Source organism: Gracilinanus agilis, chromosome 5, assembly GCF_016433145.1.
Source record: "Gracilinanus agilis isolate LMUSP501 chromosome 5, AgileGrace, whole genome shotgun sequence".
NCBI lineage: Eukaryota > Metazoa > Chordata > Mammalia > Didelphimorphia > Didelphidae > Gracilinanus > Gracilinanus agilis.
The window spans coordinates 22,487,890-22,513,582 of record NC_058134.1 but is presented as its reverse complement, the minus strand read 5'-3'; the positions used below and the strand labels follow the sequence as shown (position 1 = coordinate 22,513,582).

Below are 25,693 nucleotides of genomic sequence, written 5' to 3'. Positions count from 1 at the left end.
GAAATAGAATGTCTTTTGTCTTAGATTCCTATCCTTTGAGACCCTGCTGGTGCACAACTCTCTGAAGCTTCAAGCTTCCCACTGATGGCCATTGCCTTGTCCCACTATATAGGAAACAGTCTTTCCCTACTCTTAACCTTCTCCAGACTTCTTTCTATCTCTCATATGCTCACCATGTTCTATTTTGTATTATATTTGGGTAAAATATTACCAAATGTCAAATAGCTCCTGTTGGTTTATAGGAGAATGTTGTAATGGTCTTTATAACCCTAAGACCCAGCTAAGTGCTTTGAAAAGAAAAGTCTTTGAGTAAATGTCACTTCAGTTGAATTAAATGGAGAATCATTGTAGTAAGAGTCATTTCCTATTTCCTAATGATTAGAAAAAGTTAAAGAACAAAAAGATATGAAGGTATTGCCTTCTATCAGGACAATTTTGTGGAAAACTGAGAAAGATGATTTTATTTTTTCTTCCATCTTTGAGTACAACTCTCAGAATTCCTGAGAATGCCTTTCTCACAAGGTTTGCTAGGTTGTGGTAAGACTTTGCGATTTTTACATGTAGTCTCAGGGAGCTTGTTGTTCCCTGCTACGAGGCTTCAGGGGGAATTGAGGGAGGAGACTGGACCCTTTTGGGGCAGGTAGCCCTTCACTTCACTCCATTTAACTGGAGTCCTTGTGAGGACCCTTGGACAAGTGGGGCAGGGCCAAGGGAAAGAGCCCAGAATTATCTCAATGTCTGACTTAACTTCACTGTAGTAAGACAACTCAGAGAAAGAAGGAAGAGCTGGGAACTCTGTGAGGTGGGGACCAGAACTGAACTAGGAGCAAAAGAGAGTTCTAAGCAGAGTTGAATGTGAGGAAATGCTTTTCCTATTTCAAAAACTAAAAAATAGGAAATTCCAATTTGCTTTAATTTCCTCCATTAAGAAAATGTGTTATATCATGTGAAATTGCTGTTGTTAGCAAATCCATTTAAAGAGTAGGTTTTTGAAAGGCTGGCTTTCTGAATCCCAAAACTGGAGTAGGGGTTCAGAACTTTGCGTGTGTCATGGACCTGGATCGTTTTGGCTGTTTTCAGAATCATCTTTTTAAGTGTGTAAAATTAAAGATAGATTGCAAAGGAAAACAATTTTATTGAAATAAAAGTCTAATTGTTTTCCATCCAATTTCATGGATTTCTTGAAATCTTTCCCCTAACTCCTTGAGGATTAGTTTAGACCTCGGTTAAAGAAGCTCTGGACAAGACTCTGGGTCTGTGTCTGAGTCCTTGCCAAATAGGTCTCTTTGAAAGGGCCCAGAAGTAGGCCGAGGCCCACACTGCCTGAGATACTTGCAGGCTCTGGCACAGCAGCAGTATTACTGTCTGCAGGCATCCCATTTGTGGCTGTGGACCCTCTATCCAGCGTGAGAGCAGGCTCAGGAACAAGAGGCCATCAGACTTGGGAGCTGGCATTCTAAGCCTAAGTCTGTTTGGCCTTGTTTGCTAGAAGTGTGTGTACCTATCTTCATGTCTCTTTTTTTCCCCTTTTGTGTTATGTAGAAGAGAAATTTGCACAGGCCGTATGTTTCTTGCTTGTGGATCTTTATATTCTAACTTACCAAGCCGAGAAAGCTCTGCATCTTCTTGCTGTTCTAGAAAAAATGATCTCCCAGGGCAATAACAACAAGAATGGGAAAAATAACGAGGTGAGTGATTAGAGGCAAACGTGTCCAAATCAGAACAAAAGTAACTGTGGGTTCTTTGTCACGGGGACCAGGAACCATCACTTGTAAAGGCTATAAAGGTCACACGCCTCTTGGGTGCAATCCACACGTGTTTTTAATCTTATTGGACATTTGAAACATCTGGAAGGGAATGAGCGTTTTTTAAGTGATCTTCACAACAACCCTGGGAAGGCAGATAATGCAATTATCTCCATTTTATAGGAAATTGAGGCAGACAGGTGAAGTTTTGTGCCCATTGTATGACTCTGGATACAATGAGGAAGTCTAAGGCTGGATTTGAACTCAGGTCTTCCTGACTCCAAGCCCAGTGCTATGTGCACTGTAATATCCCTTAACTCTGAATGTATATAGTAGTCTCTCTACCCCCACCCCCAAAGTTTTTATTTCCTTGTTTCGGTTATCTGTAGTGGTAAATTCCGATGGGGAGGAGGAAAACAGATAAGGGGATACCCCAGGATGAGGGAGAGTACCAGCACATGGTTCAGGACACATGGATGATGTAAGCAGGTTGGTGGTTAGTGGGCACAGAGGGGCAAAGTTCTCTCTGTTCTGGAAGCCAGGCCAGGTGACAGACCCTAGGAAGTCTCTCTGGCTTCAGTTCTGCTTTTACTCTCACTTTTGGGAGGGGTGCAAGTACTACCATATATCCATGATTTTAGCCATCCACAGTAGGTATTGTACCCCCATTGGGGCCTTACTGTGGTTACTTTTTTTAAAAGGGGAGGGTTCCCACCTTTGTGTGAAGGATTTTTAACATTTGTTTTTTGAAATTTTGAGTTTCAAGGGGCAGCTTGGTGGCTCAGTGGATTGAGAGCCAGGCCTAGAGATGAGAGGTGCTGGGTTCAAATCTGACCTCAGACACTTCCCAGCTGTATGACCCTGGGCAAGTCACTTGACCCCCCACTGCCTAGCCCTTACCTCTCTTCTGCCTTGGAACCAAAATATAGTACTTATTCTAAGATGAAAGGTAAGGGTTTCTAAAAAAATAAATTGGGCCCCCATTCATCTTACACATGAGCAATTTAATTTCATCTTTGTGAAAGTAAAGCAATTTATTTCTTTGGTCACATACAGAGTTCAATGCACTCTATGCACAGAGATGTGTGCTTGGCTTTCACAGGGGATTCTTATTTTGTTCCCTAGCTCCCTCTCCTTTATTGGAAAATTATGCACCTTCAGTACATAGGGCAACGGTGCCTTTTTGTCAGTAAATAAACATCTCAAAAGGTGTTACCACAAAGGAGATAAATGAGTTTTTTCATTGGAAGGTCTTTTTTTCTGTAGTACTAAGACCAGGACAGCAAAACATCTCTGGTTTCCTGAGAGCCTCCTTATTATTTCCCAGTATCTATTTATTTAAACTGCAAAAAGTTCAATTAAATTCTGGTTTATTTTATTTTTTGAATTTCACAGTCAGGAAACACTACAAGCAAAGAGGGATCAAATCATAAAGCTGAGAGTGGAGCCTTAATAGAAGCTGCAAAGTCCAAGATTCACCAGGTGAGCTTATGTCTGAGATGGAGTCTACAGAGTGTGTAGTCAGTCTGGCAATGAATGGATGTTGAGACAGGAAACAGGAAATAATCTAGAAACATCTATCTTTATTCTTGCAGGGAATGACTTCATTTCATAGCCAATTTATGGTCCTAACTGGGTTTTGGTTCCAGTGTCACTAATAGAGAAGTGTTTTAGTTGTGTTTCCCCACCAGGGAAGTGGTGGGGACAGAAAAGCCAACCAGCAGTCAGACAATTGTCTTGCAGATAATAATGGACGGATGATGTCTGTGGTTTGTCACTCCAGGACTGCTTTGATTCTTTGTTACTGCTTTAACTTAGCTCTTAAAATAAGAAATAGTTGCGATATCTCATTGTAGCATTAACCTTGCAAATATGACGTCACATTTTTACTCTCCGTCTCCCAAAGTTAAACACTGCTTTGTGATGTTTACATTCAGTGTGGTTCTCATGTGAAAAATTTTCCCTTCAACTGTGCAGTATAAAGTGAGAGCCTATATCCAGATGAAGTCTCTGAAAGCTTGCAAAAGGGAAATCAAATCTGTCATGAATACAGCTGGAAATGTAAGTGTCTTCCCAATTTCCTCTTCCTTTTTCAGTTTTTGTCTTTATCTCCTAAGGACATCCTGGCACCTTTGTTTTCTTGGAAAGGCGTAACTCCCTGTCAAGAAAGCTTTAAGGAGGTGATTGTGATATGGCCTGTTCCTGTCATCAGGGAAAGCCAGGCCAGCAGAGAGCTAGCATTGGCCAGGGCAATCATTCTAGTCATCTCTTTTTGAAGGTTATTGTTGGTTAGTTGTTTCTTAGTCATGTCTGACTCTTTGTGAACCCATTTAGGATTTTCTTAGCAAAGATATTGGTGTGGTTGGCCATTTCCTTCTCCAACTCATTTGACAAATGAGGAAACTGAGGCAGACAGGGTGACGTGACTTGCTCATTAGTCACCCAGCTAGTGAGTTTCTGAGATTGGATTTGAACTCATGAACAGGAGTCTTCCTGACTAGGCCCAGTAGTCTTATCTACCTAGTTGCTCATTCTTTTTTGTTGGGGATTTGTTTTTTGTGTTTGTAGAGAACAAGAATTAATCACTTCTTGAAAGCATCTAGCAACTTAAAAAAATAATTTTTTATAAAGTTAGCCCTTTTCCCCCCATGTTGAGAACTCCTTATGAGGAAACCCATCTCCCAGTCCAGAGCAGTACCTGGGGTACAAAGTGAGGTCGAGTGATTTGCTCAGGGTCCCACAAACCAGCATGTGGGAGGGGCAGAACTTTATCCCAGACCTTCACTTCATAACCAGCTTTCTAGTGGCCATGTTGAGCTGTCTCTCAGTGACACAGTAGCAAACACAGCACATTAGATGAGAATTCTCAGACTATATAAAATCCTCATTATGGAGCACCATAGAACAAAGCACATTAACAGAAAAGAAATGCCAACAACCTTTTTGTAGTGGGATCTGCCTCCTCAGGCATATGTATGTGTCTCACTGGTCTGCCTGGCCTAAGAGTAACTGGAATGTAATTGTGCTTTGGACATGCTAGGATTTCTGTTGGTCTTTTGTTCCGATTCAGTTCAACATTGATTAAGCATCTTCTACATGGCTCTGTAATCAAGGCCAAGAACCCTGAAATTTGGCCCACCAACCAGCTGGATGATCTTGGTGGTGTCCAGGAAATGTTGCATATTTTGGGATGGCTTCTGAAAAACCTGGAAAGTAGAAGAATTAGGGCTCTGTGGGGTGGGCTTGGAAGCAGGAATATCAGATTAGCAGAGTGGTGGAAAGAATTGGGGAGTTTAGCTCCTTTGGTCCCATCCCCCTTGCACAAATCCCATCCTTACAGCTCCAAGAGTCTGTGAGCAGCCACCCTGGCAGTCTGGAGTGAGTGAGTGAGGGGTGGAAGGAAGGGGCTGCAGGTAGAGATCAGGTTTTACCGAGATCTGGAGCTTGGCCAGAAAAGGTTGGCTTCCTTGGTGGTCAGGAAGCTTTGTTAGATGAATGAGCATTTGAAGCAGAAAGAAGAGATTGGTGTGGTTGCTCAGAAAGGCAGGTGGATTGGGTGTTCAGCCTAAAGAACCAGTGGGATGGGAGGAGGCTGGGAATTCCCTTCTTGGGACTTTTGATGCCTGAGGTTTTTTCTTGGGTGGGGTGTTTGTTTAAAGCAGATTTTAAGTAGGCTGGACATTGGGGGCTACTGCGAGGAACATTAAAGTGGTAAGAAGCTAGGCTTATGGAGAAGAAATGTTAGGGAGTCAGAGCTCACACTTTGGGGACCAGGGCAGGAGTCAGTACTTCCCTCACTTCCCCCCCAAATGATGAGGCAGCCTGCTGTGGGGTGGCTTTGAGGCACAGGCCTTTTTTTACAGCTTTCTAGAAACAAGGCCCAATTGCTTGAGTTAGTTCAGGATATAAGAGAGCCTGTTGTTACTTCAATAAATCTGTAACTTCATCTGGGTGGGCCCATTCATACCTTCTCCTGTTGGGTGTCAACATCTTCCCCTGATTGGGCACTTCCAGAACAACAACCAGATGTCCTCTTTTCCCCCTCCAATTTTAGATCCATCGGAGTTTTCCTTTGCACTCAGCGCATTCTACTTGGTCATACTTACTTGGGTTATTCCCCCCTACTCCAATTCAGTTCCACATTGGGTGCTTAATAAATGTTGAATAAACACCACTGGCTTGGGAAAGTATTTAATTCATAAGTTTTTGTAGTAGTGATCGAAATGATTGTTAGTCTCAAATCAGAGATGGAACAAATATAGAATTCCCTTTACTACAATATAAAAGCATACACCTTTAAAGCATATTTTTGGTAGTTGGCTCTTGTTTTTGGCTAATTAGGGGGTTTTATATCTATTCATTCCTATAGGAACAAGAAACTTAGAAATAGATCAGATGTTAAAATAAGGAAGAACAAGCAATTGTACCTTCTAATAACTGAGATAGAACTATCTTAATTCATTGCTAGCATGTTAATATAGTAATGCAATTTTCAACTCATGTCATACCTCTTTAAGTTATAACTTATGTTTTTTTACAGTCTGCTCCTTCTTTGTTTCTTAAAAGCAATTTTGAATATTTAAGGGGCAATTATCGAAAAGCAGTGAAATTGTTAAATAGTGCAAATATTGCCGAACACCCAGGATTCATGAAAACAGGTAAAAAAATTTATGAAATTTGAATAATGTGTATTCTTTGTCTCTTCCTTCTCTTATTGCCTTTTCAGTTCACAGAAAACCATTGAGAATGCTTTCTAAAGTGGATAATTTTAATGGTGCCTCAGAGAGGTATATAACTTTTGGAATCTACTTTGCCTTATCCAAAACTCTTGAGATTTCAGTTAATTATATATTGATTCCTTTGTTGTGGTTCAGTCAGTCAGTCATGTCTGACTCTTTGTGGCCCCATGGACCATAGTACGGCACAACTGGCCTTGGGCTTTCTTGGTAAAGATACTGGAGTGGTTTACCATTTCCTTCTCTGGCAGATTAAGGCAAACAGAGGTTAAGTGACTTGCTAAGAGTCACACAACTTGTTAGTGTCTGAATCCAGATTTGAATTTAGGTCTTCCTGACTCAGGCCCAATTCTCTATCCACTGGGCCACTTAGCTGCCTCCTCATTAATTCCTAGCAGTAGCCAAACTTTAAAGTTTTTTGTTTTTGAAAAGCCTACCATCTTAAATAGCAAATAACTTTATGGTATGTTTGGACTACAGAGCTGAGATGTAAGGACAGAAGGAAGTCAGATGAAAGTTCTGTTATCTAGGTTATCTCTCATGTTTCAACTAGTCTAATGGTGAATTTCTGTCGTGGGGTTGTGAACACCATTGACTTGACCTATTGGAGTGAGGCAAAGGGGAGGGCAGGGAGATCAGGTAGGAGAAGTTTTTTGGGAAAGTCTAGTGAAGATTTCTTTCTTTTCATTTCTTATCCTTCTCCCCCTTAAAAGTAATGTATGTAGTTATTCTCTATAAAAGGTACTTGCCACAGTGTAATCTTAACAAATAATAAATGCTTATGAGTAATAAAGTTTTGTTGTATATTTTACAAGTGAATAAATAGTTGATACACAGTTACACCCACAAAAATTTCCAAAATTTGTTTTGGAAATAGGGATGGCTTTAAAAAATATTTTTGAATTTTAAAAAATGGTTGGTTGGTAATTGAGTAAATGAACTGTAAAAATTTTCTTCCAAAAAGGCTGAATTTCATAGATGTCACTTCTAGCCAGCTAGTCGCCATTTTTCAAAACAGTTTTTTCTTGATTTTTTAGTACTGTTAGAAAAATAATATGAACAATTCAGAACCACAGTCAGACCAATAAATCATTTTAAAATATAGTCTAATACATATTTGGGCCTAAAAACAAATAAATTGTCCAGTCCTTCCTGACTCTAAGCCATCTTCAAATCTAGCCAGCATCAGTGTACCTGTGAAAGAATCCACTCTAGGCGATGCTCACTTAGTGCATATCATAGATGATGGGTCAGTCAGCTGTCAGCTTCTTTCTGCTGCTCAACTAGGACATTAGTGGACATTATAATATTTCTGTTTATGCTTACAGGCCTTCTCCTGGAGAAGGACTTCTTTCTCTCCAGAAAAGGATGGAAGCATAAAAATAGCTTGTTTGGAGAAGTGAGAAATCCCTCCCTACTTTCCTCCTCCTTCAGTTTAAGCTGATTCTTAGCATCAGTCTGAAAAATAGTGTTGTTTCCTTTCCAGGGCACTAGCTCTTGGGGAGCCTTCCTAGTTTGTGAGTTGTATTTTTATCGTATGATCTTTTTTTTTTTTTTTTAATGTACTAACAGGAATTTAATTCAAAACCAAATGTGTATACACACACACAGATTCATGTATATATGTGTTAGGTCATTGATTTTTTAAAATATCTATGCTCCTGGACTGCTTTATTTAGCCCAGATAATCATCATGAGTATTTTATATGCAGACTCACATTTTGTCTAATCGTGTTTTTTTAAAAACCCTTAACTTCTTCTATCTTAGAATCCATAATATGTATTGGTTTCAAAGAAGAAGAGTGTTAAGGGCAGGGCAATGGGGGTTAATGATTTGCCCAGAGTCACAAGCTAGGAAGGGTCTAAATTCAGACCTTCTGTCTCTAGGCCTTGTCTACCAGTAGATTTATAGGCAGACCTAATAACATTGTTTTCCCTCCATCCCTCATAGTGACATCACACTGTAATGCCCAAACCCTACCATGACATCATGGAATCCTGCAGGGATATTTCCCTTCTGGGCACCCAAGTTCCTCAGAAGATTGATTACCCTCCCTTACAATGTAGTTTTACCCAGCTATGTTTTTTTGCAGAACCAGCTGATGAGATAGGAAGAATTTCCTGCAGCTTGCTTGTATTGTTGTATTTCCTTCAGCTTCTCCAAAGAGTCATGCCCTATTATGGCTACTCCCCCCCCACTCTAGTCCTTCTGAAGTGCCTTGTCATGACAAAGAGAAGGCTAGGGCCCCAAGTCCTGCAAGCCTAGGCCAGCCAAGCACAAGGACTGAAAGGGTTCTGAGGAGGGACCCAGTGATGTACACAGAGCCTGCCATTCGCATCTAGCTGACTGCAGGGTGATCAATCTTTTGGGCCCCATCATTCACAGAGAGCATCTCCTGCATCCCCCAAAATACAGCTCTTTGAAGTGACCTAGCTTTGCATGTGATCTGGCTGTACTCGAGAAGATAGGCAGCTCCCTAAGAAAGCACTGCCAGGCTTCTGATTGCTTTCTGTTCAGGCTCTGGGATCGTATCCCAGAGAGGATGGGGGATCCTGGGCAGCTGATGGGGAGGTCAGTCTCCATGAGAAGGTGCTGTTCTGGGCTTGTGTAATTTGGCTTATTTGTTTTATGTAGGTGAATGCTTAAGGTGTATGTTCTGGAACAACCTGGGCTGCATTCATTTTGCCATGGGCAAACACAATTTGGGAATTTTCTATTTTAAGAAGGCTCTCCAAGAAAATGACAATGTCTGTGCTCAGCTCGGGGCAGGCAGCACAGACCCTGGTAAGTCTTGTTTTAGCTGACTGTACACACTGCTGGGGGAGCACATGTGGAGGTGGGCTTTGGTTTGGGAGGTTTTTTTGTTTTTTGTTTTGTTTTCAAAAAGGATCTCATCAACATGGAGGGACAAGAGTCAATAGTCAATGCAGAGCTGACTAGTAGGAATACTTATTTGGGTTAATTTATGAATAATAAAACGGGGGAGGGGATTTAAGGGTTGTTTTTTTTTTAATGCACAAAGGAAACAGAAGGAGATGTGGACAATCAAGACATCTTTGAAAATTCCATGTTGAACTTACTATATTCTTCAAAGGGAAAAACAGGTCTACATAATATCTGTTTTGTTTATCACTTTTTCTGTTCTACTTTTTATATGGAAATGCTCATTTTATTAAGTTCAGAACAATTTTTTAAAATGAAAAAATGTAAGCATTTCTGTAGCACCTACTGTAGTGTGCCAGGCCCAGTGCTTTTCAAATATCATTTCATTTTATCCCCACAACAACTCTGGGAGGTCTGGGTGATGTTATTATCTCCATTTTGCAGATGAAGAAACTGAGACACATGGCAGTTAAGTGACTTGCTCAGAGTCACACAGCTAGTAAGTGTCTGAGGACAAATTGGAACTCAGTTCTTCCTCACTCCAGGACTGAGACACTATCCAAAGAGACACTTGGCTGCCTCCTCAGTGAGATCATGTGAAAAAACATTTCAATTTCATTTAACAAACATTTACAAATTAATGCAGTTAAAATTAGAGAGATGTCATCTCACTGACAAGTTGATAAAACTCAGCCTTTGTGTGCTGCTTTGTTATGGAGTGCATGTGTATGTGAGGTACATCTGCACTGAGTAAGCTGGGGGCTGACCCAGGGCCTGGGGCCCAGAATCCTGGGCTCCTTTGAGGTCCCAGGAACAGAGTTAGAGCAAGAAGGCACTGAGGAGGCATTTTAGACCAGCCCCTTGCCTTTAGATGGAAGGGAGTGAGGTGGGATCTTCTCATTACTCTCCTGGCCACTGGGAGGCCAAGCTGCTGATCCATGCACATAAGAAGCATGAAGTAAAGGGTGCTGTATGGAGCCCTCTCCCTCGTACCCAGGTCAGGCTGGAGTCTTCACACCTTCAGGGAGAGAAGTGGACAGACTGGGCTGGAGGGAGGGACACCAACCAGGAGAATGCGGCTTGGGGCGGTTGGTAGGCTGACAAATGTTTAGAGGACATGCATGCTGGGTGCTGGCTCCCCAAGGAAGAGGATGGAATGGACGCTCCTAGTGAGGAGGGCAGGTGATGTTGAGGTTTCAACTCAGGATTATTTGGGGGAGAGAGCCCACTGAATGGGGCTTCCTTGGGGAGCATGCAGAGTGTGGGGGCGACAAGACTCATGCTAGAGCCGTCACCACACTCTGGCTTCTATTCCCAGGGAAGAAGTTCTCGGGAAGGCCCATGTGTACCCTGCTGACGAACAAACGCTACGAGCTGCTGTACAATTGTGGGATTCAGCTGCTCCACATCGGCCGGCCGTTGGCGGCCTTTGAGTGTTTGATCGAAGCTGTCCAGGTTTACCATTCCAACGCCCGCCTTTGGCTGAGGCTGGCCGAGTGCTGCATTGCCGCCAACAAGGGGGTGAGTGAGGGAGCCCACCTGCCTGCCTCTTGTTCATGGACCATGGTGACCCTGCACCTTCTTACTTCACTGCTTTTTAAAAAGTGAGCCAGGACATTACTCCCTTTGATTAGGCAGCTCTTTGGTTAAAAGAAAGGAGAAATGCAACTCATGAACCCGTTTATTAAAACTCATTTATTGACAGAGTATACATTAGCCATTTTTAAAAGGAATAATTGACTAAATCTCCTTAGCTACAGAGATGGTGGTGTTAGTGTGATGTTGAGGAAGGTTCCTAGCAGATGCCTTAGAGCTTAGAGCAGGCCCCCTTACGCCCTTTAAACATCATGGAGGAGGGCAGTTAGGTGGCTCAGTGGATTGAGAGCCAGATCTAGAGATGGGTTCAAATCTGGGCTCAGACACCTATGAAGCTAAGAACTATGCAACTCTGGGCAAGTCTCCACCTCAGTTGCTTGACCTATACCACTCTTCTGCCTCAGAACTAATACATAGTATTAATTCTAAGCCAGAAGCCAAGGGGAGAGAGACAGACAGACCCTGGTCAAGTCGCTTAACCTCCATTGCCTAGCCCTTATCACTCTTTTCTAAGGTAGAAGGTAAGGGTTAAAAAAAAATCATGGAGGATCCCCACCCCCCCAAGCAACTTTCGTTTAGGTGGATTATATCTATGACCATTTGCCTTGCTAGAATTTACAGTGTCTTAATGTGATCATGAAAACATGTTGGCCTCATGGGTCCTGAAAAGGGTCACTTTGAGAGCTCCTTACTTTAGAGAAGTAAACAGGCAAGCATTTTTCTCAGGCCTGGGAATTGTTTTCCCTATGTTTCTGAATAAGTAGATTAGCTATATGATAAGGCTAAATTTATTTGAACTAGAAAATTTATAAATTAGTTAGAAAGGAGGGTTAGTATCTCTTTTGTCCACTTCCTTCTTTTTCCCTCTGTCTCTGAGAAAATTGGTTGTGAGGCCTAGGTCACCTTCTTGTGGCCAGGGAAGGACTATCCCAAAATGTAATTATGTGATTGCCTCTGGCAGATCCTGGCCCATTTTAAAAAAATAAAGATTGGAGGTTGAGGAATGAGCAGCAGTAGTTAGTTATAGCCCTAACTGGAAAATCTTCTGAGTAGCTTCAGACCTGAGGTTCTAAGCCTATCTGATTGTCTTCAGAGAGGACATCTTCTTGTGAGTCATTTTTAAAATGGCAAATTTTAGATTATATAGTGTAGAAAAGGGAAAAATTATTAAACATGCCTGGAAATGTCCTATTTTATATCCTCTAGAATTTTATCTTTTAAGTTTTTTATTGATGAGGAATCATGTCTACTTCTAATTCCACATCAGGGCAAAAAGGAGAGTGGGAACAGAACACCAGCAGGGAACCAACTTGGAACTGGAGCACTCCTCCTTTTAAAGTCCTTGAGTCCTCAACCCCTTCCTTTTACAGATGGGTTAACTAAGGCTCTGATATTTAGTGCCTTTCTTAGGGTCCCACAGCAAATGAGCACTCAAGATGGAATTTGAACCCTGAGCCTCCTGCCTCCATTTGCTTACCCTACTTTTAAAGCCCTGGCATGGGGCCAGCAGCAGATTGTCCATCCAAAGACCAACTTACCTCATCTCCAGAGGACTGACTGCTGAGGGGGCTGGAGAAAGAGCTAGCCAGCATCGCCACGGACAGAGGAGCTCTTAATTTTAGTAGCCTTCTTTGTCTGGGCCCATTTGAAAAGAAAAGAAAGAATTCCTATGGCTTTTTTTTAAAGGTGTGAAACCTTTCTTGGGCAAAAAAGTGGCTGTTAAGTCTTTTAGTAGTTTTAGTTTTGTTTAGTGGATTTTAGGCTTAGAACTGGAATAGAGTGTCTTTATTCCACCAGTGGAGAAACAGACCCGGGGCCACACAGACTGCTAAGAGGAAGCTTGAACCTACATCCTCTCTATCAGTCTTTTCTCTATGTTGCCTCATTGAGACCAGCAAGAAATACTCTTATATTAAAAGGAAGCATGGCCCAGAGAGAAGGACTCTGGATTTGGGAATCGATCAGGGTTCAGATTCTTCCACTTTTAACCTGTGTGAACCTGGGAAAGTAACTTAACTTTTCTGGCCTTTAGTTCATATAGTTACTGCCTTTTATTGGATTAAGCTTTAAAGAATTCTAGTTGTGGATAATAGGAACTTCTAAAACCGAGGAATGAGAGCAGTGACTAGTTATATTGTGCCCAGTCATGTTCTTTACAGAAGTGCTTTATCTTAGGGTGCAGTTATACTGTGCCCAGTCAGAGGCTCAGGTCCATATATGGTTCTGCTGCCCTAAAAGCCAGAACTAGAGAGTCAGGAACCTTCTTTGGGCAACCCCTACCTCCACCCCAGCAGGTGGCCATAGTGCAACCATGGTGCCTTCTCAAGGCCTGGTGTGGAGCCTCCCAGTCTCAGGTCCCAGGCAGTGAGTGCCTTTGAGACAGGAGGAAAATACATTTTTTTGACTCATGGGCAGGAGCTCCTTTTTTGCTGTTCAGATCATTCCTCATCTGTGCTGTGCCCATTCTTGTCAGTCTCTTGTTGCATGATACATCCCCTTAAATTAATCTGCTCCTCACAGTGGAGTACCCATCTCCACTCACCTGTCCACCTTCTCAGTCCTTGCCACCAAGGGATGATGCTCTTGGAGAGACAGGAGCTCTCTCACCTCATTGATCTTGTACTGCAGACAGACCTCTGCTCTTTTCCCTTCTCTGGCTACCTCTCCTGATCCCCTTCCCCTGTTTTCCCTGATAAAGTGTTTTGGGGAGATGGGAGACTTACAAAATTAAAATGAGTTTGTAATGTATCTGTCTTTATAGCTAACCCTTTTACTCTGATCAGGAGACTTCTTAAAAACTTCCCTTGTGTGTTTTGTAGACCTCGGAACAGGAGACGAAAGGTCTTCCAAGCAAAAAGGGGATTGTCCAGTCCATCGTGGGTCAAGGCTATCATCGAAAGATTGTCCTGGCTTCCCAGTCCATACAGAATGCTGTCTATAAGTAAGTCTATAAGCAAGGGGGAGGCTTGTTCTCATGTTGCCTTTGAAGCAAATGTTTTAATTTAGAGATGGGATTCTTGTATTACAGGGATTGTTGTTACTTTCCAAACTAAACATCAAAGAAGTTGGCCCTGGCTAACTTGGACTTTCTACTAGAGCAGGATTCAAGAAGATTCCCAGTAAAACTGTTGGCCCATCTCATCTCTCCAGGAGAGGGCGTCAGGGGATCTGGGATGCATCATAGGCTATCCATCACTCAGGCTTTGTTTAGAAGCCTCTTTCCCTTGAATGAAATGTTTAAATGTAGTGATTTGTACTTTAAAGGGGCCAAGCAGAGACTCTGGTTCCCCGTACATAACAAGTGTTCAAAATAGCTTGGAGATTTTTAGTTATACAGAATGATTTCTTGATTTATGGTCTTTCAAATATGCAAGGCCCACATCCTGTCAAAAGATTCCAACTAGAATTTCCCATATTTCTTCGGACATAGAGCAAAGATGTGATGGCTTCATGCAGTCTTTCACAACTTCTTACATGAATTGCAGCCTATTGGATTTTAAAGTTCTGATTAAAATCACCAGTGGTTTCGCTTGTGGTTACTAGTAAAACAAAGCATTTAAAAATGATACTTGGCATCCGTCTCCATAAACATTATGTCAACATTTTAAATTTACTTTTCATTTGTTTTGTTTAATTTTGTTCTTTTAAGTGATGGACAGTCCTCCGCTATTCCCGTAGCCAGTATGGAGTTTGCAGCCATTTGTCTCAGAAATGCTTTGCTGCTGTTACCAGAAGACCAGCAGGAACCAAAGCAGGAGAATGGGTCTAAGACAAGTAACCAGTTGGGCGGGTCTGGAGAAAATGCTGAAAGTCAGGAGACTTGCAGGTAATCCAGCTCTATACCCAGACCTGCAATTTCATTGATTAAAGGAACTTTCCATCTTTGTAATTTATGGTCTTAAGAGTGTCAAGAAGTTAAGCATTTTTTTGTCTAGTGTCACAGAGCAGCCCAGGTCTTCCCATATCAAAAGCCATTTCTTGGGAGCATTTGGGTGGCTCAGTGGATGTAGAGCCAGGCCTAGAGATGAGAGGTCCTAGGTTCGAATCTGGCCTCAGATAACTCCTAGCTGGGTGACCCTGGGCAAGTCACTTGACCCCCATTGCCTAGTTCTTACTACTCTTCTGCCTTGAAACCAATACATAGTTTTGATTCCAAGATGGAAGGTAAGGGTTTTAAAAAACAAAAACAAAAACCTATTTCTTTGTCCACTATACCCTGGTTGCCTTTGTAAATTTTTACTAGTTATTGAATGTATTATAAAGACTTAATGTTAAAGACATTCTTTATGAATTTAGAATATTAAAAACAGAATTTTCATGAAAAAAATTAGTTATCTTCTATTTGTTTAGTATTGTGCTAGGAATTATGGTAGATATAAAGAAGTACATGGTCCTTGCCCTCAGGGAATTCACATTGTTGTTAAAAGGAGGACAGATATCTAGATTATGAAAAGCTGAATCTCTAAAATGAAGGGGTTGGCTTGGGTGAATTAGCCAGGTCTCTTTTAGGTCTTACTTTAAACAATAACAATAACTAGCATTTTCTCTAACCTTAAAAGGTTTGCAAATAATTTTCTGTTATCAGCAGTACTATGAGTGACCCAGAACAGTGTTTGGAGTTCACAGGAGGGAAGTGATCTGCTTGTGGTGGGGGAAGGAATTCCTGAAGATGTGGCATATAAGTATTCCAGAAGACAGAGTGCAGCAGGGAGGATATGTGAGTGGAGGGAAATGACATAAAGCATGGGAATGGGAATTCCTGAGGCCCATTTAGCAGAGAGAGCCTGGCTGGAGATGGTTCATGTCGGGGGAGAGTGGGAAGTAGTGCTGATGAGACAAATCAGCGAGGGCAGAGTGAAGGTGTTGCTCTGGAACAGTGCAAGAGAGTGAGGTAATCAGTGATATTTTAGGCAAAGTATTATCTGATGGGTGGTTCAAGGAGAAATGGACATGGGTAGACTGGTTATGGGACTACCTTGCTAGTCTAGGAATAAAGTGAACACCTGAGCTAATGTGATGGCAATGCTAGTGGGGAGCAAAGAATGTAATGTATGGGGGTTGGGAAGATCTTCATGGTAGAATTCAAAGAAAAGGGAAGGGTAAAAACTCCTCTGGTGTTTGAACTTGGGTGATTGGGAAGATGGGATTTCTGTTAATGGACAAAAGAAAGTTAAGTGGAGAAACTGATTGGGCATTGGCTGGTGGCAGGCCATTGATTTCAGATTTGAGCTGATGATGGGAAAACCACATTATAGTAAAGAATGAATTAGATGAGAAATTGGGGGGATGGTTGGAATGGAATGGATGAAGAAATTAGGATCATTCAAGAACACTCAACAGATAATGGTAGGGGACAATTCAGAAATGATAACAATTGTGGACCTCAGTGTCTAGAGCAGCAGATACTAAACAAATACAAGAACTGTATTTGATTATTCAGAGACAAGAGCTTGTATCTTTACTGATCTTGTTTCAATAACCCTATCGTAATTTGTTTTTTCTTCGTTTTCCTTCATTTATAACTATTGTCACCCCGGTAAGAGGGAGATTCCTTGACCAGAAAGGAAATGTTTAGAAGAAGCTGATTTAAAGTTTGAACCCATTTATATCCAAAGAGTATTTGATGCTGTTGGTTAGGAGTTGAAACACAGTGATAAAAAAAAAAAAACAGAACAAATCATGTAAATGTTGGAGGGAAGAAGAGGGTCTCGGGGCAGGGTTTTCAGTTCACAATTGTCATCATTTCTGAATTGTCTCCTAACATTATCTGTGGAGTGTTCTTGAATGATCCTAATTTCTTCATCCATTCTATTCCAACCACCCCTCCAATTTCTCATCTAATTCATCCTTTACTTTAATGTGGTTATCCCATCATCACCTCAGTTTTCATTGTATTAAGCAGTGTCTAGATGGGAGCTGTTACTGGGCAGCCACAATATCCTTTCTACTTTAAAGAAAGGTTTGGTTGTTGAGTCACGTGAAGTTACTCACCCAGAGAAAACCTAGAGGGAAGAGCATGGACTCTCCATGGTCGTATGCTCTTATTTGGAGCAGCATAAGAGGAGGAAGGTGTTTAGGAGCCCAGAGAGAGACGGGACACACTTAGCTTGCATGCATTGTAGGAAGCCATAATGGGGGTACAGGGAGAGAACAGGAAAATAATATCATTGATTCTAAGTAGAATCCAAGAGTTGTAATAATTTTAAGAGCTGGAAGAATTGAACCCCTTCTTTGGTCAGGTGAGGAGATCTGGACTCCAAGAAATGAAGTGATTTCTTGAAGCCTCATAGCCTGTGAACAGCAGCTGCAGATGGTACTTTTTTTGACTACCTGTCCAGTACAGAGTTTTCTTTACAGTTGTTGATGCCCACATTTTCCCTGGAGTAAATTCATGTGGTATCCAGCACTCCCAGGCGATGACACACCCTCCTACTTTCCACAGGGCCTGCAGGGGCTAAGGGGACAGTGTAGAGAATTGGTGGAAGACAACTGGTCCCAGCTGTGTGGGAGAGAGGAGAGGGAAGAAAAGATGTACTCCCACACACTTAGGTGATAGCATTGGGCATGCTCACATTGTTTAGATGTTTGAGGAGAGAGAAACAATGAGGTAACAGTTAGCCCTTGGGATAAAAGAGAAAAGGGAGCAGTCTAGGGAGGCCAGAGGAGAGAGAGCAGTGCGTTTAGGAATGAAGACAGACCAGAGTTTGTGCTCTGTATCGGGAAACCTCCAGATGAGGCAGATTTTTCTGAATTTCATACAAGAACATATTTTAATTTCAAAAATCTTTCTCACTTTATCCCTCACTAAATTTAGACTCTATAAATGTCTTAGGTGATAGGTTACTTTGTGGCTTGATGTCAAATACCACTGGTTTTGTTTTTCTCTTGCCTATTAATTGGGAAATTGGCCCAGAGAGCTGCTGATTCAGAGAGTGGCAACTTGCTATATAAACAGGGGGTTACCTAGGAAGGAGTGTATCCTTTTTTAAACTTCCTTTTATTTTTATTTTTCTCAATTACATGTAGAAACAATTTTTGACAGTTATGTTCTAACATTTTGTGATTCAGATTCTCCTCTTCCACCCCACTCCTTGAAGCAGTAAATGGTCTGATATAGGTTCTGCCAGTGCTTTCATGTAATCTGTATTTCCATATTGCTCATGCCATGACAAGACACATATCACATATCAAATAAAGAACTCATGAAGGAAATAAAGTGGAAAATGGCATGCTTTGATCTATAGTCAGGTTCTAAAAGTTTCTTCTTTGGCTGTGGAGCGTAGTTTTTTTTATAATGAGTGCCTTGGTGGTTTTCTTGGGACTTTATCTTGCTGATAATATTTTAGTCCTTCATAGTTGGTCATCTTACAATATTTCTGTTACTGTATACACTGTTCTGGTTCTGCTCACTTCACTTTGCATCAGTTCATACAAATCTTTCCAGGTTTTTCTGAATTCATTCTGTTGGACTTTTCTTTTCCCTTCTTTTCTCTCCTCTCCTCTCTTTTTCGTTACCTTCAGTCTTAGAATCAGATCTTGGTATTGGTTCCAAGGCAGAAGAATGGTAAGGGCTAGGCAATAGGAATTAAGTGACTTGCCCAGGGTCACACAACTAGGAAGTGTCTTGAGACTAGATTTGAACCCAGGACCTCCCATCTCTAGGTCTGACTCTCAATCCACTGAGCCACCTAGCTGCTCCCTGGACATTTCATATGGCACAATAGTATTCCATTATAATCATATATCACAACTTGTTCAGCCATTCATTCCCCAATTGATGGACACCCTTTTAGTTTCCAATTGTAGCCACCACAAAAAGCTGCTAAAAATGTTTCTGTACAAGTAGATCCTTTTCCCCTATCTCTCATCTCTTTGGGATACAGACTCATTAGTGATATTGCTAAGTCAAAGGGTTCTTTTTCTGTAAGTATTCTATTTTCAGATATTATCTGGGAGAATGTATGCTCTTAATAGGATGGCTATTGTTGTTTTTGTGAAAATACTTCTTTTTTTTATTTTAATTTTGAATATTTTCCCCTAGTTACATGTTTCATGACCTTTCCCTCTCCCTCAAACCTCTTTAGCCAACACACAATTCCACTGGGTTTTATATGTGTCATTGATCAAGACCTAATTCCATATTATTGATATTTAGACTAGAGTTATCGTTTAGTGTCTACATCCCCAATAATATCCCCAAGAGCCCATGTGTTCAAGCAGTTGTTTTTTTTTCTATGTTTTTCCTCCCACAGTTCTTCCTCTGAATGTGGCTAGTTTTCTTTCTCATAAGTCCCTCAGCCTTGCTCTGGATCCTTGCATTGCTGCTAGTAGAGAAGTCCGTTATTTTCTGTGCTCACCCAATTTACCTATAGTTTCCTTCTTTATATTCAAGTCATTCACCCATTCTGAGTTTATCTTGGTATAGGTGTGAGATGTTGATCCAGGCCCAATCTCTCCCATATTGTTTTCCAATTTTCCCAGCAGTTTTTGTCAAATAGTGGGTTTTTGTCCCAAAAGCTGGGTTCTTTGGGTTTATTGAAAATGGTCTTGCTAAAGTCGCTTGCCCCTAGTCTATTCCACTGATCCTCCCTTCTGTCTCTTTGCCAGTACCATATTGTTTTGATGACTGCTGCTTTATAGTACAGTTTAAGATCTGGTACTGCTAGGTCACTTTCCTTCATATTTTTTTTCATTATTTCCCTTGATATTCTTGGTCTTTTGTTCTTCCAAATGAACTTTGTTATAGTTTTTTCTAATTCAGTAAAAAAGTTTTTTGGTAGTTTGATAGATATAGCACTAAATAGGTAAATTAATTTGGGTAGGATGGTCATTTTTATTATGTTAGCTCGTCCTGCCCATGGAAAATACTTTTAATAAACATACAGAAATAGGGCTCAGGATTAGGTGTTTCTAGAAGTCACCTCACAGTTTACAGAAAAAATACACTTTTATTTTACATTTACAAATATTTGCCAGAAAAGTCTCCATAGAAGAACAAATCAAACCTGGCACATTGGGAAACATTTAAGGTAGTTTTCCAAGCTGGCGTCTGTGACCGATAGCACAGTAGTAATATCAATAGGCCTTTAGCACAGAAAAAAAAGATAACCTTTCCTTCTTCCAAAGCACAATGATAATTTGATGAGAATCTAATGAGAATCTTCAAAAAGAAGATATGGCAGAAGAAAGAAAGAAACAAACGAACGAACAAATTGCCCAAAGGCAAAGGCTCACTTTCTTGAGATGGTTCCAAGGAAGAAGAAGCATTGATGATCATGGCTTGGGAAACATTCACTGGCAAATTTAGAATGTTCAGAAATAAAGAAACAAGGGAAACAGCTGCTGCGTCTGCTTTGTGACTCCAGAGTAAACAGTGATGAAAGGCAGCAGCAGAGAATGCTGAAAGAGATCAGAAGGGGACTCTGACACACATTTAATGTGGGAAGACGTTTTCATAGCTTCATTTCAGTGGGATGGTGCAGCCATTGAGTCTAATGTGTCTGGGGGAGTTGGAGGAAGAGTGTTATATAATAATTGAGGCAGGTCCTCTGATGGTATGAGGAGCTGAAGCTGCGTAAGTAGTGGAAATCCTTAGGTGTAACACCAAGGTTACAAGTGTTACACTAAGGACCCCACAGGAATATTTGTGAAGAAACTGCTACATCCAACAAGTATAGTCAAGTGAAGAAACTGTGGTTCAGATTACTTAGCTCTTCTAACTTCTTATCCTGGCCCCAAGATGTAGATAAATGCCAATTGACTGCGACTTAACTTCCAGTTGGAAATAATCCCTCTTTCTTCAAATACCCAAGTATATGATTGTTAATCCTTAAGTTAAAGAATAACATTCATCTAAGTGAGTTTAAGATTTAGTGGTAACAAAATTAGGGAAAGAGAACAGGGAATTGAAGGAGAGGGTGGTAAAGGAAATCTTTGGCTTAAGCTATAGATCAGGGGTCGGCAACCTTTTTGGCCATGAGAGCCGTAAACGCCACATTTTTAAAAATGTAATTTCGTGAGAGCCATCCAGTGCTCACAGTGCCGCTCCTGTAACAGCGCCTGAAAAAAAATGGACTTTATGGCTCCTGCAGAAAGAGCCATACATTGCTGACCCCTGCTATAGATGATCAGATGCTATGAGAATTGAAGATAAATCAGGGAGTTTAACAGTTGTTGTGGCGTGGTTGTCAGATTCATCCTGGCAAAGCCAGGCTGTTTTAACCTGAATCAGGTTTGATGATGATTGATATTGCTTCTTCTTGATGAGTAATTAGTCGGAATGTACAGTATAGAGTCACACAGTATTTAAGAGTATAGCAATGATCAGAGCTGGTTGCTGGTATCCTAAATTGACCTTGGCCTACCCAAGCCTAACCAAGACTTCCCACCAAAATCCCTTCTCAAAATTGAGATCTCTCGTTCAGTCCAAATCCTGCTTATATAATCCTCCCAGCAACTGACTTTGCTCTTGCTAGTATATGCAGGCTCGGTTCATTCAAAGTTCCAAACTGCTAACTGTCAATCATTCTGTTTTCCATATTGCAATGACAAGTAACATTACAAGAGTCAGGGCAAAACTAGGTTAGAATTCTTCATCTGACAAAAGTTATAAGCTACATAACTTTCTTAATTTGCTCTCTATAGCTTATGCTATAGAATACCTCACAGTGAGTTCTGAGACTCAAATGAGATCGTGTGTATTGAATGCTTTGGAAGTTTGAAATATTATGCAAATCCAGTATTGGTTAAGAGATTAGTGGTTTCTATTGAAGTGAAAAATAAGGCCTGAGATAATATTTATAAATAAAAGTACTTAGCAGAATGCTTGGCACTAGATTCATAAGCCTGCCTTCTTTCTTTTCTCCCTCCTTCCCTCCTTCTTTTCCTCTCTCCCTCCCATTCTTTTTCTTCATTCCTCTGAATCTACCATGTAATATATCCATTTATTTATATTTAAAAATAAGGAATTTATTTGTTAATTTTCTGATCATAAGTAAGAATTGATGTATGAAGTAGTTAAGTAAATGTTAATAATAATTAATTATTGAGCATTTATCATTTACCCCCTCAATATTCTTTTATTTTACACCAAGAGGGAATTATTATTACTAAGCATATAATGAAGGGAAGTATGGGGAAAAGTCAAAGGGCTTAGTGGTTAAACTTTATAAGTAATAGAGTGTCTTTATTTCAGCAGTAAAAGTCATGATGGAGATAAATTCATCCCAGCTCCACCTTCTTCTCCTCTCAGAAAACAAGAATTGGAGAATTTAAGGTAAGTGCCAAAATAAAATTATTTTAAAATTTAAAGCAAAAGATTGATCTTAGAGCAAAAGGTTTTGTAAGGTTGCTCAGTGTTAAAATGTGTAGAAGAGTAAGAAAAAATATTATTAGGTTACAGATTCCATTTAAAAATTATTAATGCCATATGTTCTTTATATCATATTTCATTTTGAGAGGAAAAAAAGCAATTCAGCAAAATATTCCAACATGTTGAGTGTCAGTCCATGAAATAATCTATGCCCACATACCCTGTACTTCTTCAGTGAAAAGAGAGATATTCAGCTCTTTTTAGGGGTCAGGCTTAGTAATGTTATTGTTTTTTCAATTTACATTGTGATCACTGTGTAGTGTTTTCCACATTTTTTTGTGGAAAAACTGATACTCTGCATCAGTTCATCAAAGTCTTCTCATACTTCTCTAAATTCTCTGTCATATCCTATGACACAGTAGTAGCCCATTACATCTGCATACCACAATGTGTTTATCTGTTCTCTAGCTCATAAGACACCTAATTTGTTCCCAATTTCTTGCTCCCACAGTGCTACTGTTAATATTTTGGTATGTATGGGGCCTTTCTGTTTTTGACATCCTTGGTATATATTCCTGTGAATATATATATAGTTTTACTATAGCATCCAAAAAGCTTAATTAACTTTTTCAGACAGTGCAAGTTTTGAGGAGTATCAGTTGCAGAAGGAAAGTTCTGATGCATGTTTTCAGCATTTTTTATATTTAAAAGTCAGTTGTTTAATTGGGCCTTTTGTTAGTCATGCCATAGAATTGTCAAACAATATTGTCATGACATTTATGCTCAGTCCCAGAATTAAAAGTTTGTGCTGTAGATTCTGAGGAAACAGAAAGGAATATCTATGTAATTTATTAATGGAAAATTAAATTATCTTTAATTCAATTAAGACATGGACAAATGTTAATTTTCTTCAAAGTGGTTATTATTTTTTGTTAGATGAATAGTTTTAACAACTGATTCAGTAATTCCCTTTCCTGTGAAGACAAGTTCCCTGTGGAACTTATAGTTATATTGTGAATAAGTCAATGTTGAATTTGGCCTTTCCAAGAAATATCAAAGTGATTTTAAGTTCAGTAGTTTGTGACTTGTAAAGCTATAATCTGGACTTTTTCTCAGTTTTCTTAAAGGTGAAATAATAGAAATATAAGTATTTTATCCAAAGTTAATATCTGTGCTCTCTGAATACAGGAATTTAATGTGTACTAGCCTTTATTTCTTGAAAATAATGATTGCCTATAGCTGAGGCCATAAGGTGGCACAAGTGGATAGAGAACTGGGCCTAGAGTCAGGAAGACTCAAGTTTCAGGTTTGGCCTCAGATCCTAGGCAAGTCACTTAACCTCTGTTTGTCTCAGTTTCTTCAGCTTTTAAATGGGGATAATAATAGCACTTACTACAGGGTTGTTGTGAGGATCAAATGAGATAATGCTTGTAAAGTGCTTAGTACAGTGCCTGGCACAGAATAGGCACCATATAAATGCTTATTCCCTCCCTTTCTCATGCACCTACTGAACAGTTTGACAGTTTGCTATCATTGTGTTAAAAGAAAAGATATTCTCAAATAGAACATAGCTCATGTACCAAATTACATTAAAATCCATAAAAATTAAACAAAAATATTCCTGTTGGACAATTTTAAAAATCAGTCACCGTTTTGTTCCAAGATGGTGAAATAAACTTCAGTATGAATTTAAACATATCTTTTATGATTGTGCAACAAAGTTGGCACAGACAACTTGTTGAGAATTTATCATGGAACTAAGACAAAAGTGAGAAAACAAGTAATTGAAAGAGCTCTCTCGATGTCAAATATGATTTTTCATCACTTTTTTTTTTTTTTGCTGCACTTTGGAGTAACACTGCTTTAAAAGATATTTCTTTGCACCTTTAATGTCTTTGGTGATAACAGTGGCCAAGCAAATGTCTGTATGGTGAGTGTGGTCAGGGGCCTTAAAGAAGGCAGGGGGTGGGAGTAGAAAGAGAGGAGAAAAGCATTGACTAATGATTTCAGCAGTCCCAATGTTTGAGAGCACATGTCCCTTTTGCTCAGTAAAACAACACAAAGAATGTTGGCCTCAGTTCTTTTATCTTCCCTTTGGTTTTATTTTATTTCTGTCAGAGAGTACAGTAATTTCCCACTGCAGCTGTAAGTAATACCCTCTTTATCCTGGGTTACATGCCCTCTGTATCCTGTTGTCTTCAGGGAAGAATTAACCTTTGTTGTTCTTTGGTTACAAGCAGGAAAGGCAAACCTGAACATCTTTCAAACCTCTGTTCTTTGAGCCAATGAGGCATTGACCTTGCTTTTAGAATTGGAAAATTATATTTTCCGCATTAATTATGGACTATGCTTAGGCTGTTACTTTAAGATGGCCCCCAAAGAGCAATTTGGACGGGGTGGTCATGACTGAAATATAAAAGCAAGAAGAATAGTCTGCAGTTTTTTATGTGAAATGCTTCCTTAAATGCAACAAAATCCAAACTCTACACATAATTGGGTTTTTGTTATCTTTTTACTTTATCAACTTTAATCTGTGAAGCTAAATTCAGCCTGAGTATCTGGACTCAGAGATGAAGAGCCCAGTTCATTACAGTTTTTTTTTGGTAACTTATCAGTACAAAACCTACAGTGACATTTTTGTCACTGTTAACATATTTCATTTCTTGAGGGAGTAGAATTATTTTCAAATCAAAGCCCCTAAACGAAAATGAAATTGTGATGGCCAAAAAGTAAGAAGGGAAATTCCAAAGCATCATTGGGAAATTGGGGGAAATGTCCTTTGGCTTTAATTCACCCAAGAAAGACCTGCTTTACTTTTCTGGTGTTCATTCATGGTTGGAAATGTTATTTAAATTGCTTGTTTTCATTGTTTGGGGATCTTCTGTAATAAAAATGTAGTAATTTTCAGTAAATGGATTTTTGAATAAATTGATTTGAGGGAATGAGAAAGTCAGGTTTTTGGTCTGCTTTAACTCTTCCAAATTTTATCTTTTTTTCCATTATGAAGCTGAACAGATGAACCTGAAAATTAGTGTGATTATTTGTCTCCCAAGTATAGCTTTTAAGAGAAGTGCTGCAGAAAGGAATATTTCTCCTCTTGAATGTTTGTTCCTTTCTTTGGTTAGTCAGCTCTTTTTTCTGTATGTCCTGAGAGTAGGAATGGTGATTTCTGGGATGAGTGAATTGCTTCCTTTTGTTACAGAAAGAAGCACCTTTTGGAAAAGTACAGTATGAGTATTTCCATGAGGAAATATCAGGATCACTATGATGAATTGCTAAAAATTAGTTTGCTGGCATATAGTAAGCCTTATTTTGTGGAGCATATGGGACAAAGGAAGTGGAACCAAATGGAATGGGCCTTGGGGTAGATTTCTAAAAGTGGCTGCAGAAGCAGGCAGTTGTGATGGCAGGGTGGAGACAA

At 40.0% G+C, this 25,693-nt stretch overlaps 1 protein-coding gene across 2 annotated transcripts in view; it reads left to right on the top strand.

Annotated features, from left to right (window-relative positions):
- CNOT10 (CCR4-NOT transcription complex subunit 10) overlaps window positions 1-25,693 on the top strand; it is a 78,057-nt gene that overhangs the window by 24,038 nt on the left and 28,326 nt on the right. Inside the window, exons 5-13 of one of the 2 annotated variants that reach the window (XM_044679645.1) lie at window positions 1,543-1,688; window positions 3,141-3,227; window positions 3,723-3,806; window positions 6,286-6,403; window positions 9,117-9,266; window positions 10,684-10,886; window positions 13,781-13,902; window positions 14,611-14,787; window positions 22,159-22,236. In XM_044679645.1, coding sequence (XP_044535580.1) covers window positions 1,543-1,688; window positions 3,141-3,227; window positions 3,723-3,806; window positions 6,286-6,403; window positions 9,117-9,266; window positions 10,684-10,886; window positions 13,781-13,902; window positions 14,611-14,787; window positions 22,159-22,236 — 1,165 coding nt within the window. Of the gene's footprint in view, window positions 1-1,542; window positions 1,689-3,140; window positions 3,228-3,722; window positions 3,807-6,285; window positions 6,404-9,116; window positions 9,267-10,683; window positions 10,887-13,780; window positions 13,903-14,610; window positions 14,788-22,155; window positions 22,237-25,693 lie in introns of both variants that reach the window. The other variant, XM_044679644.1, reaches the window with a different exon arrangement.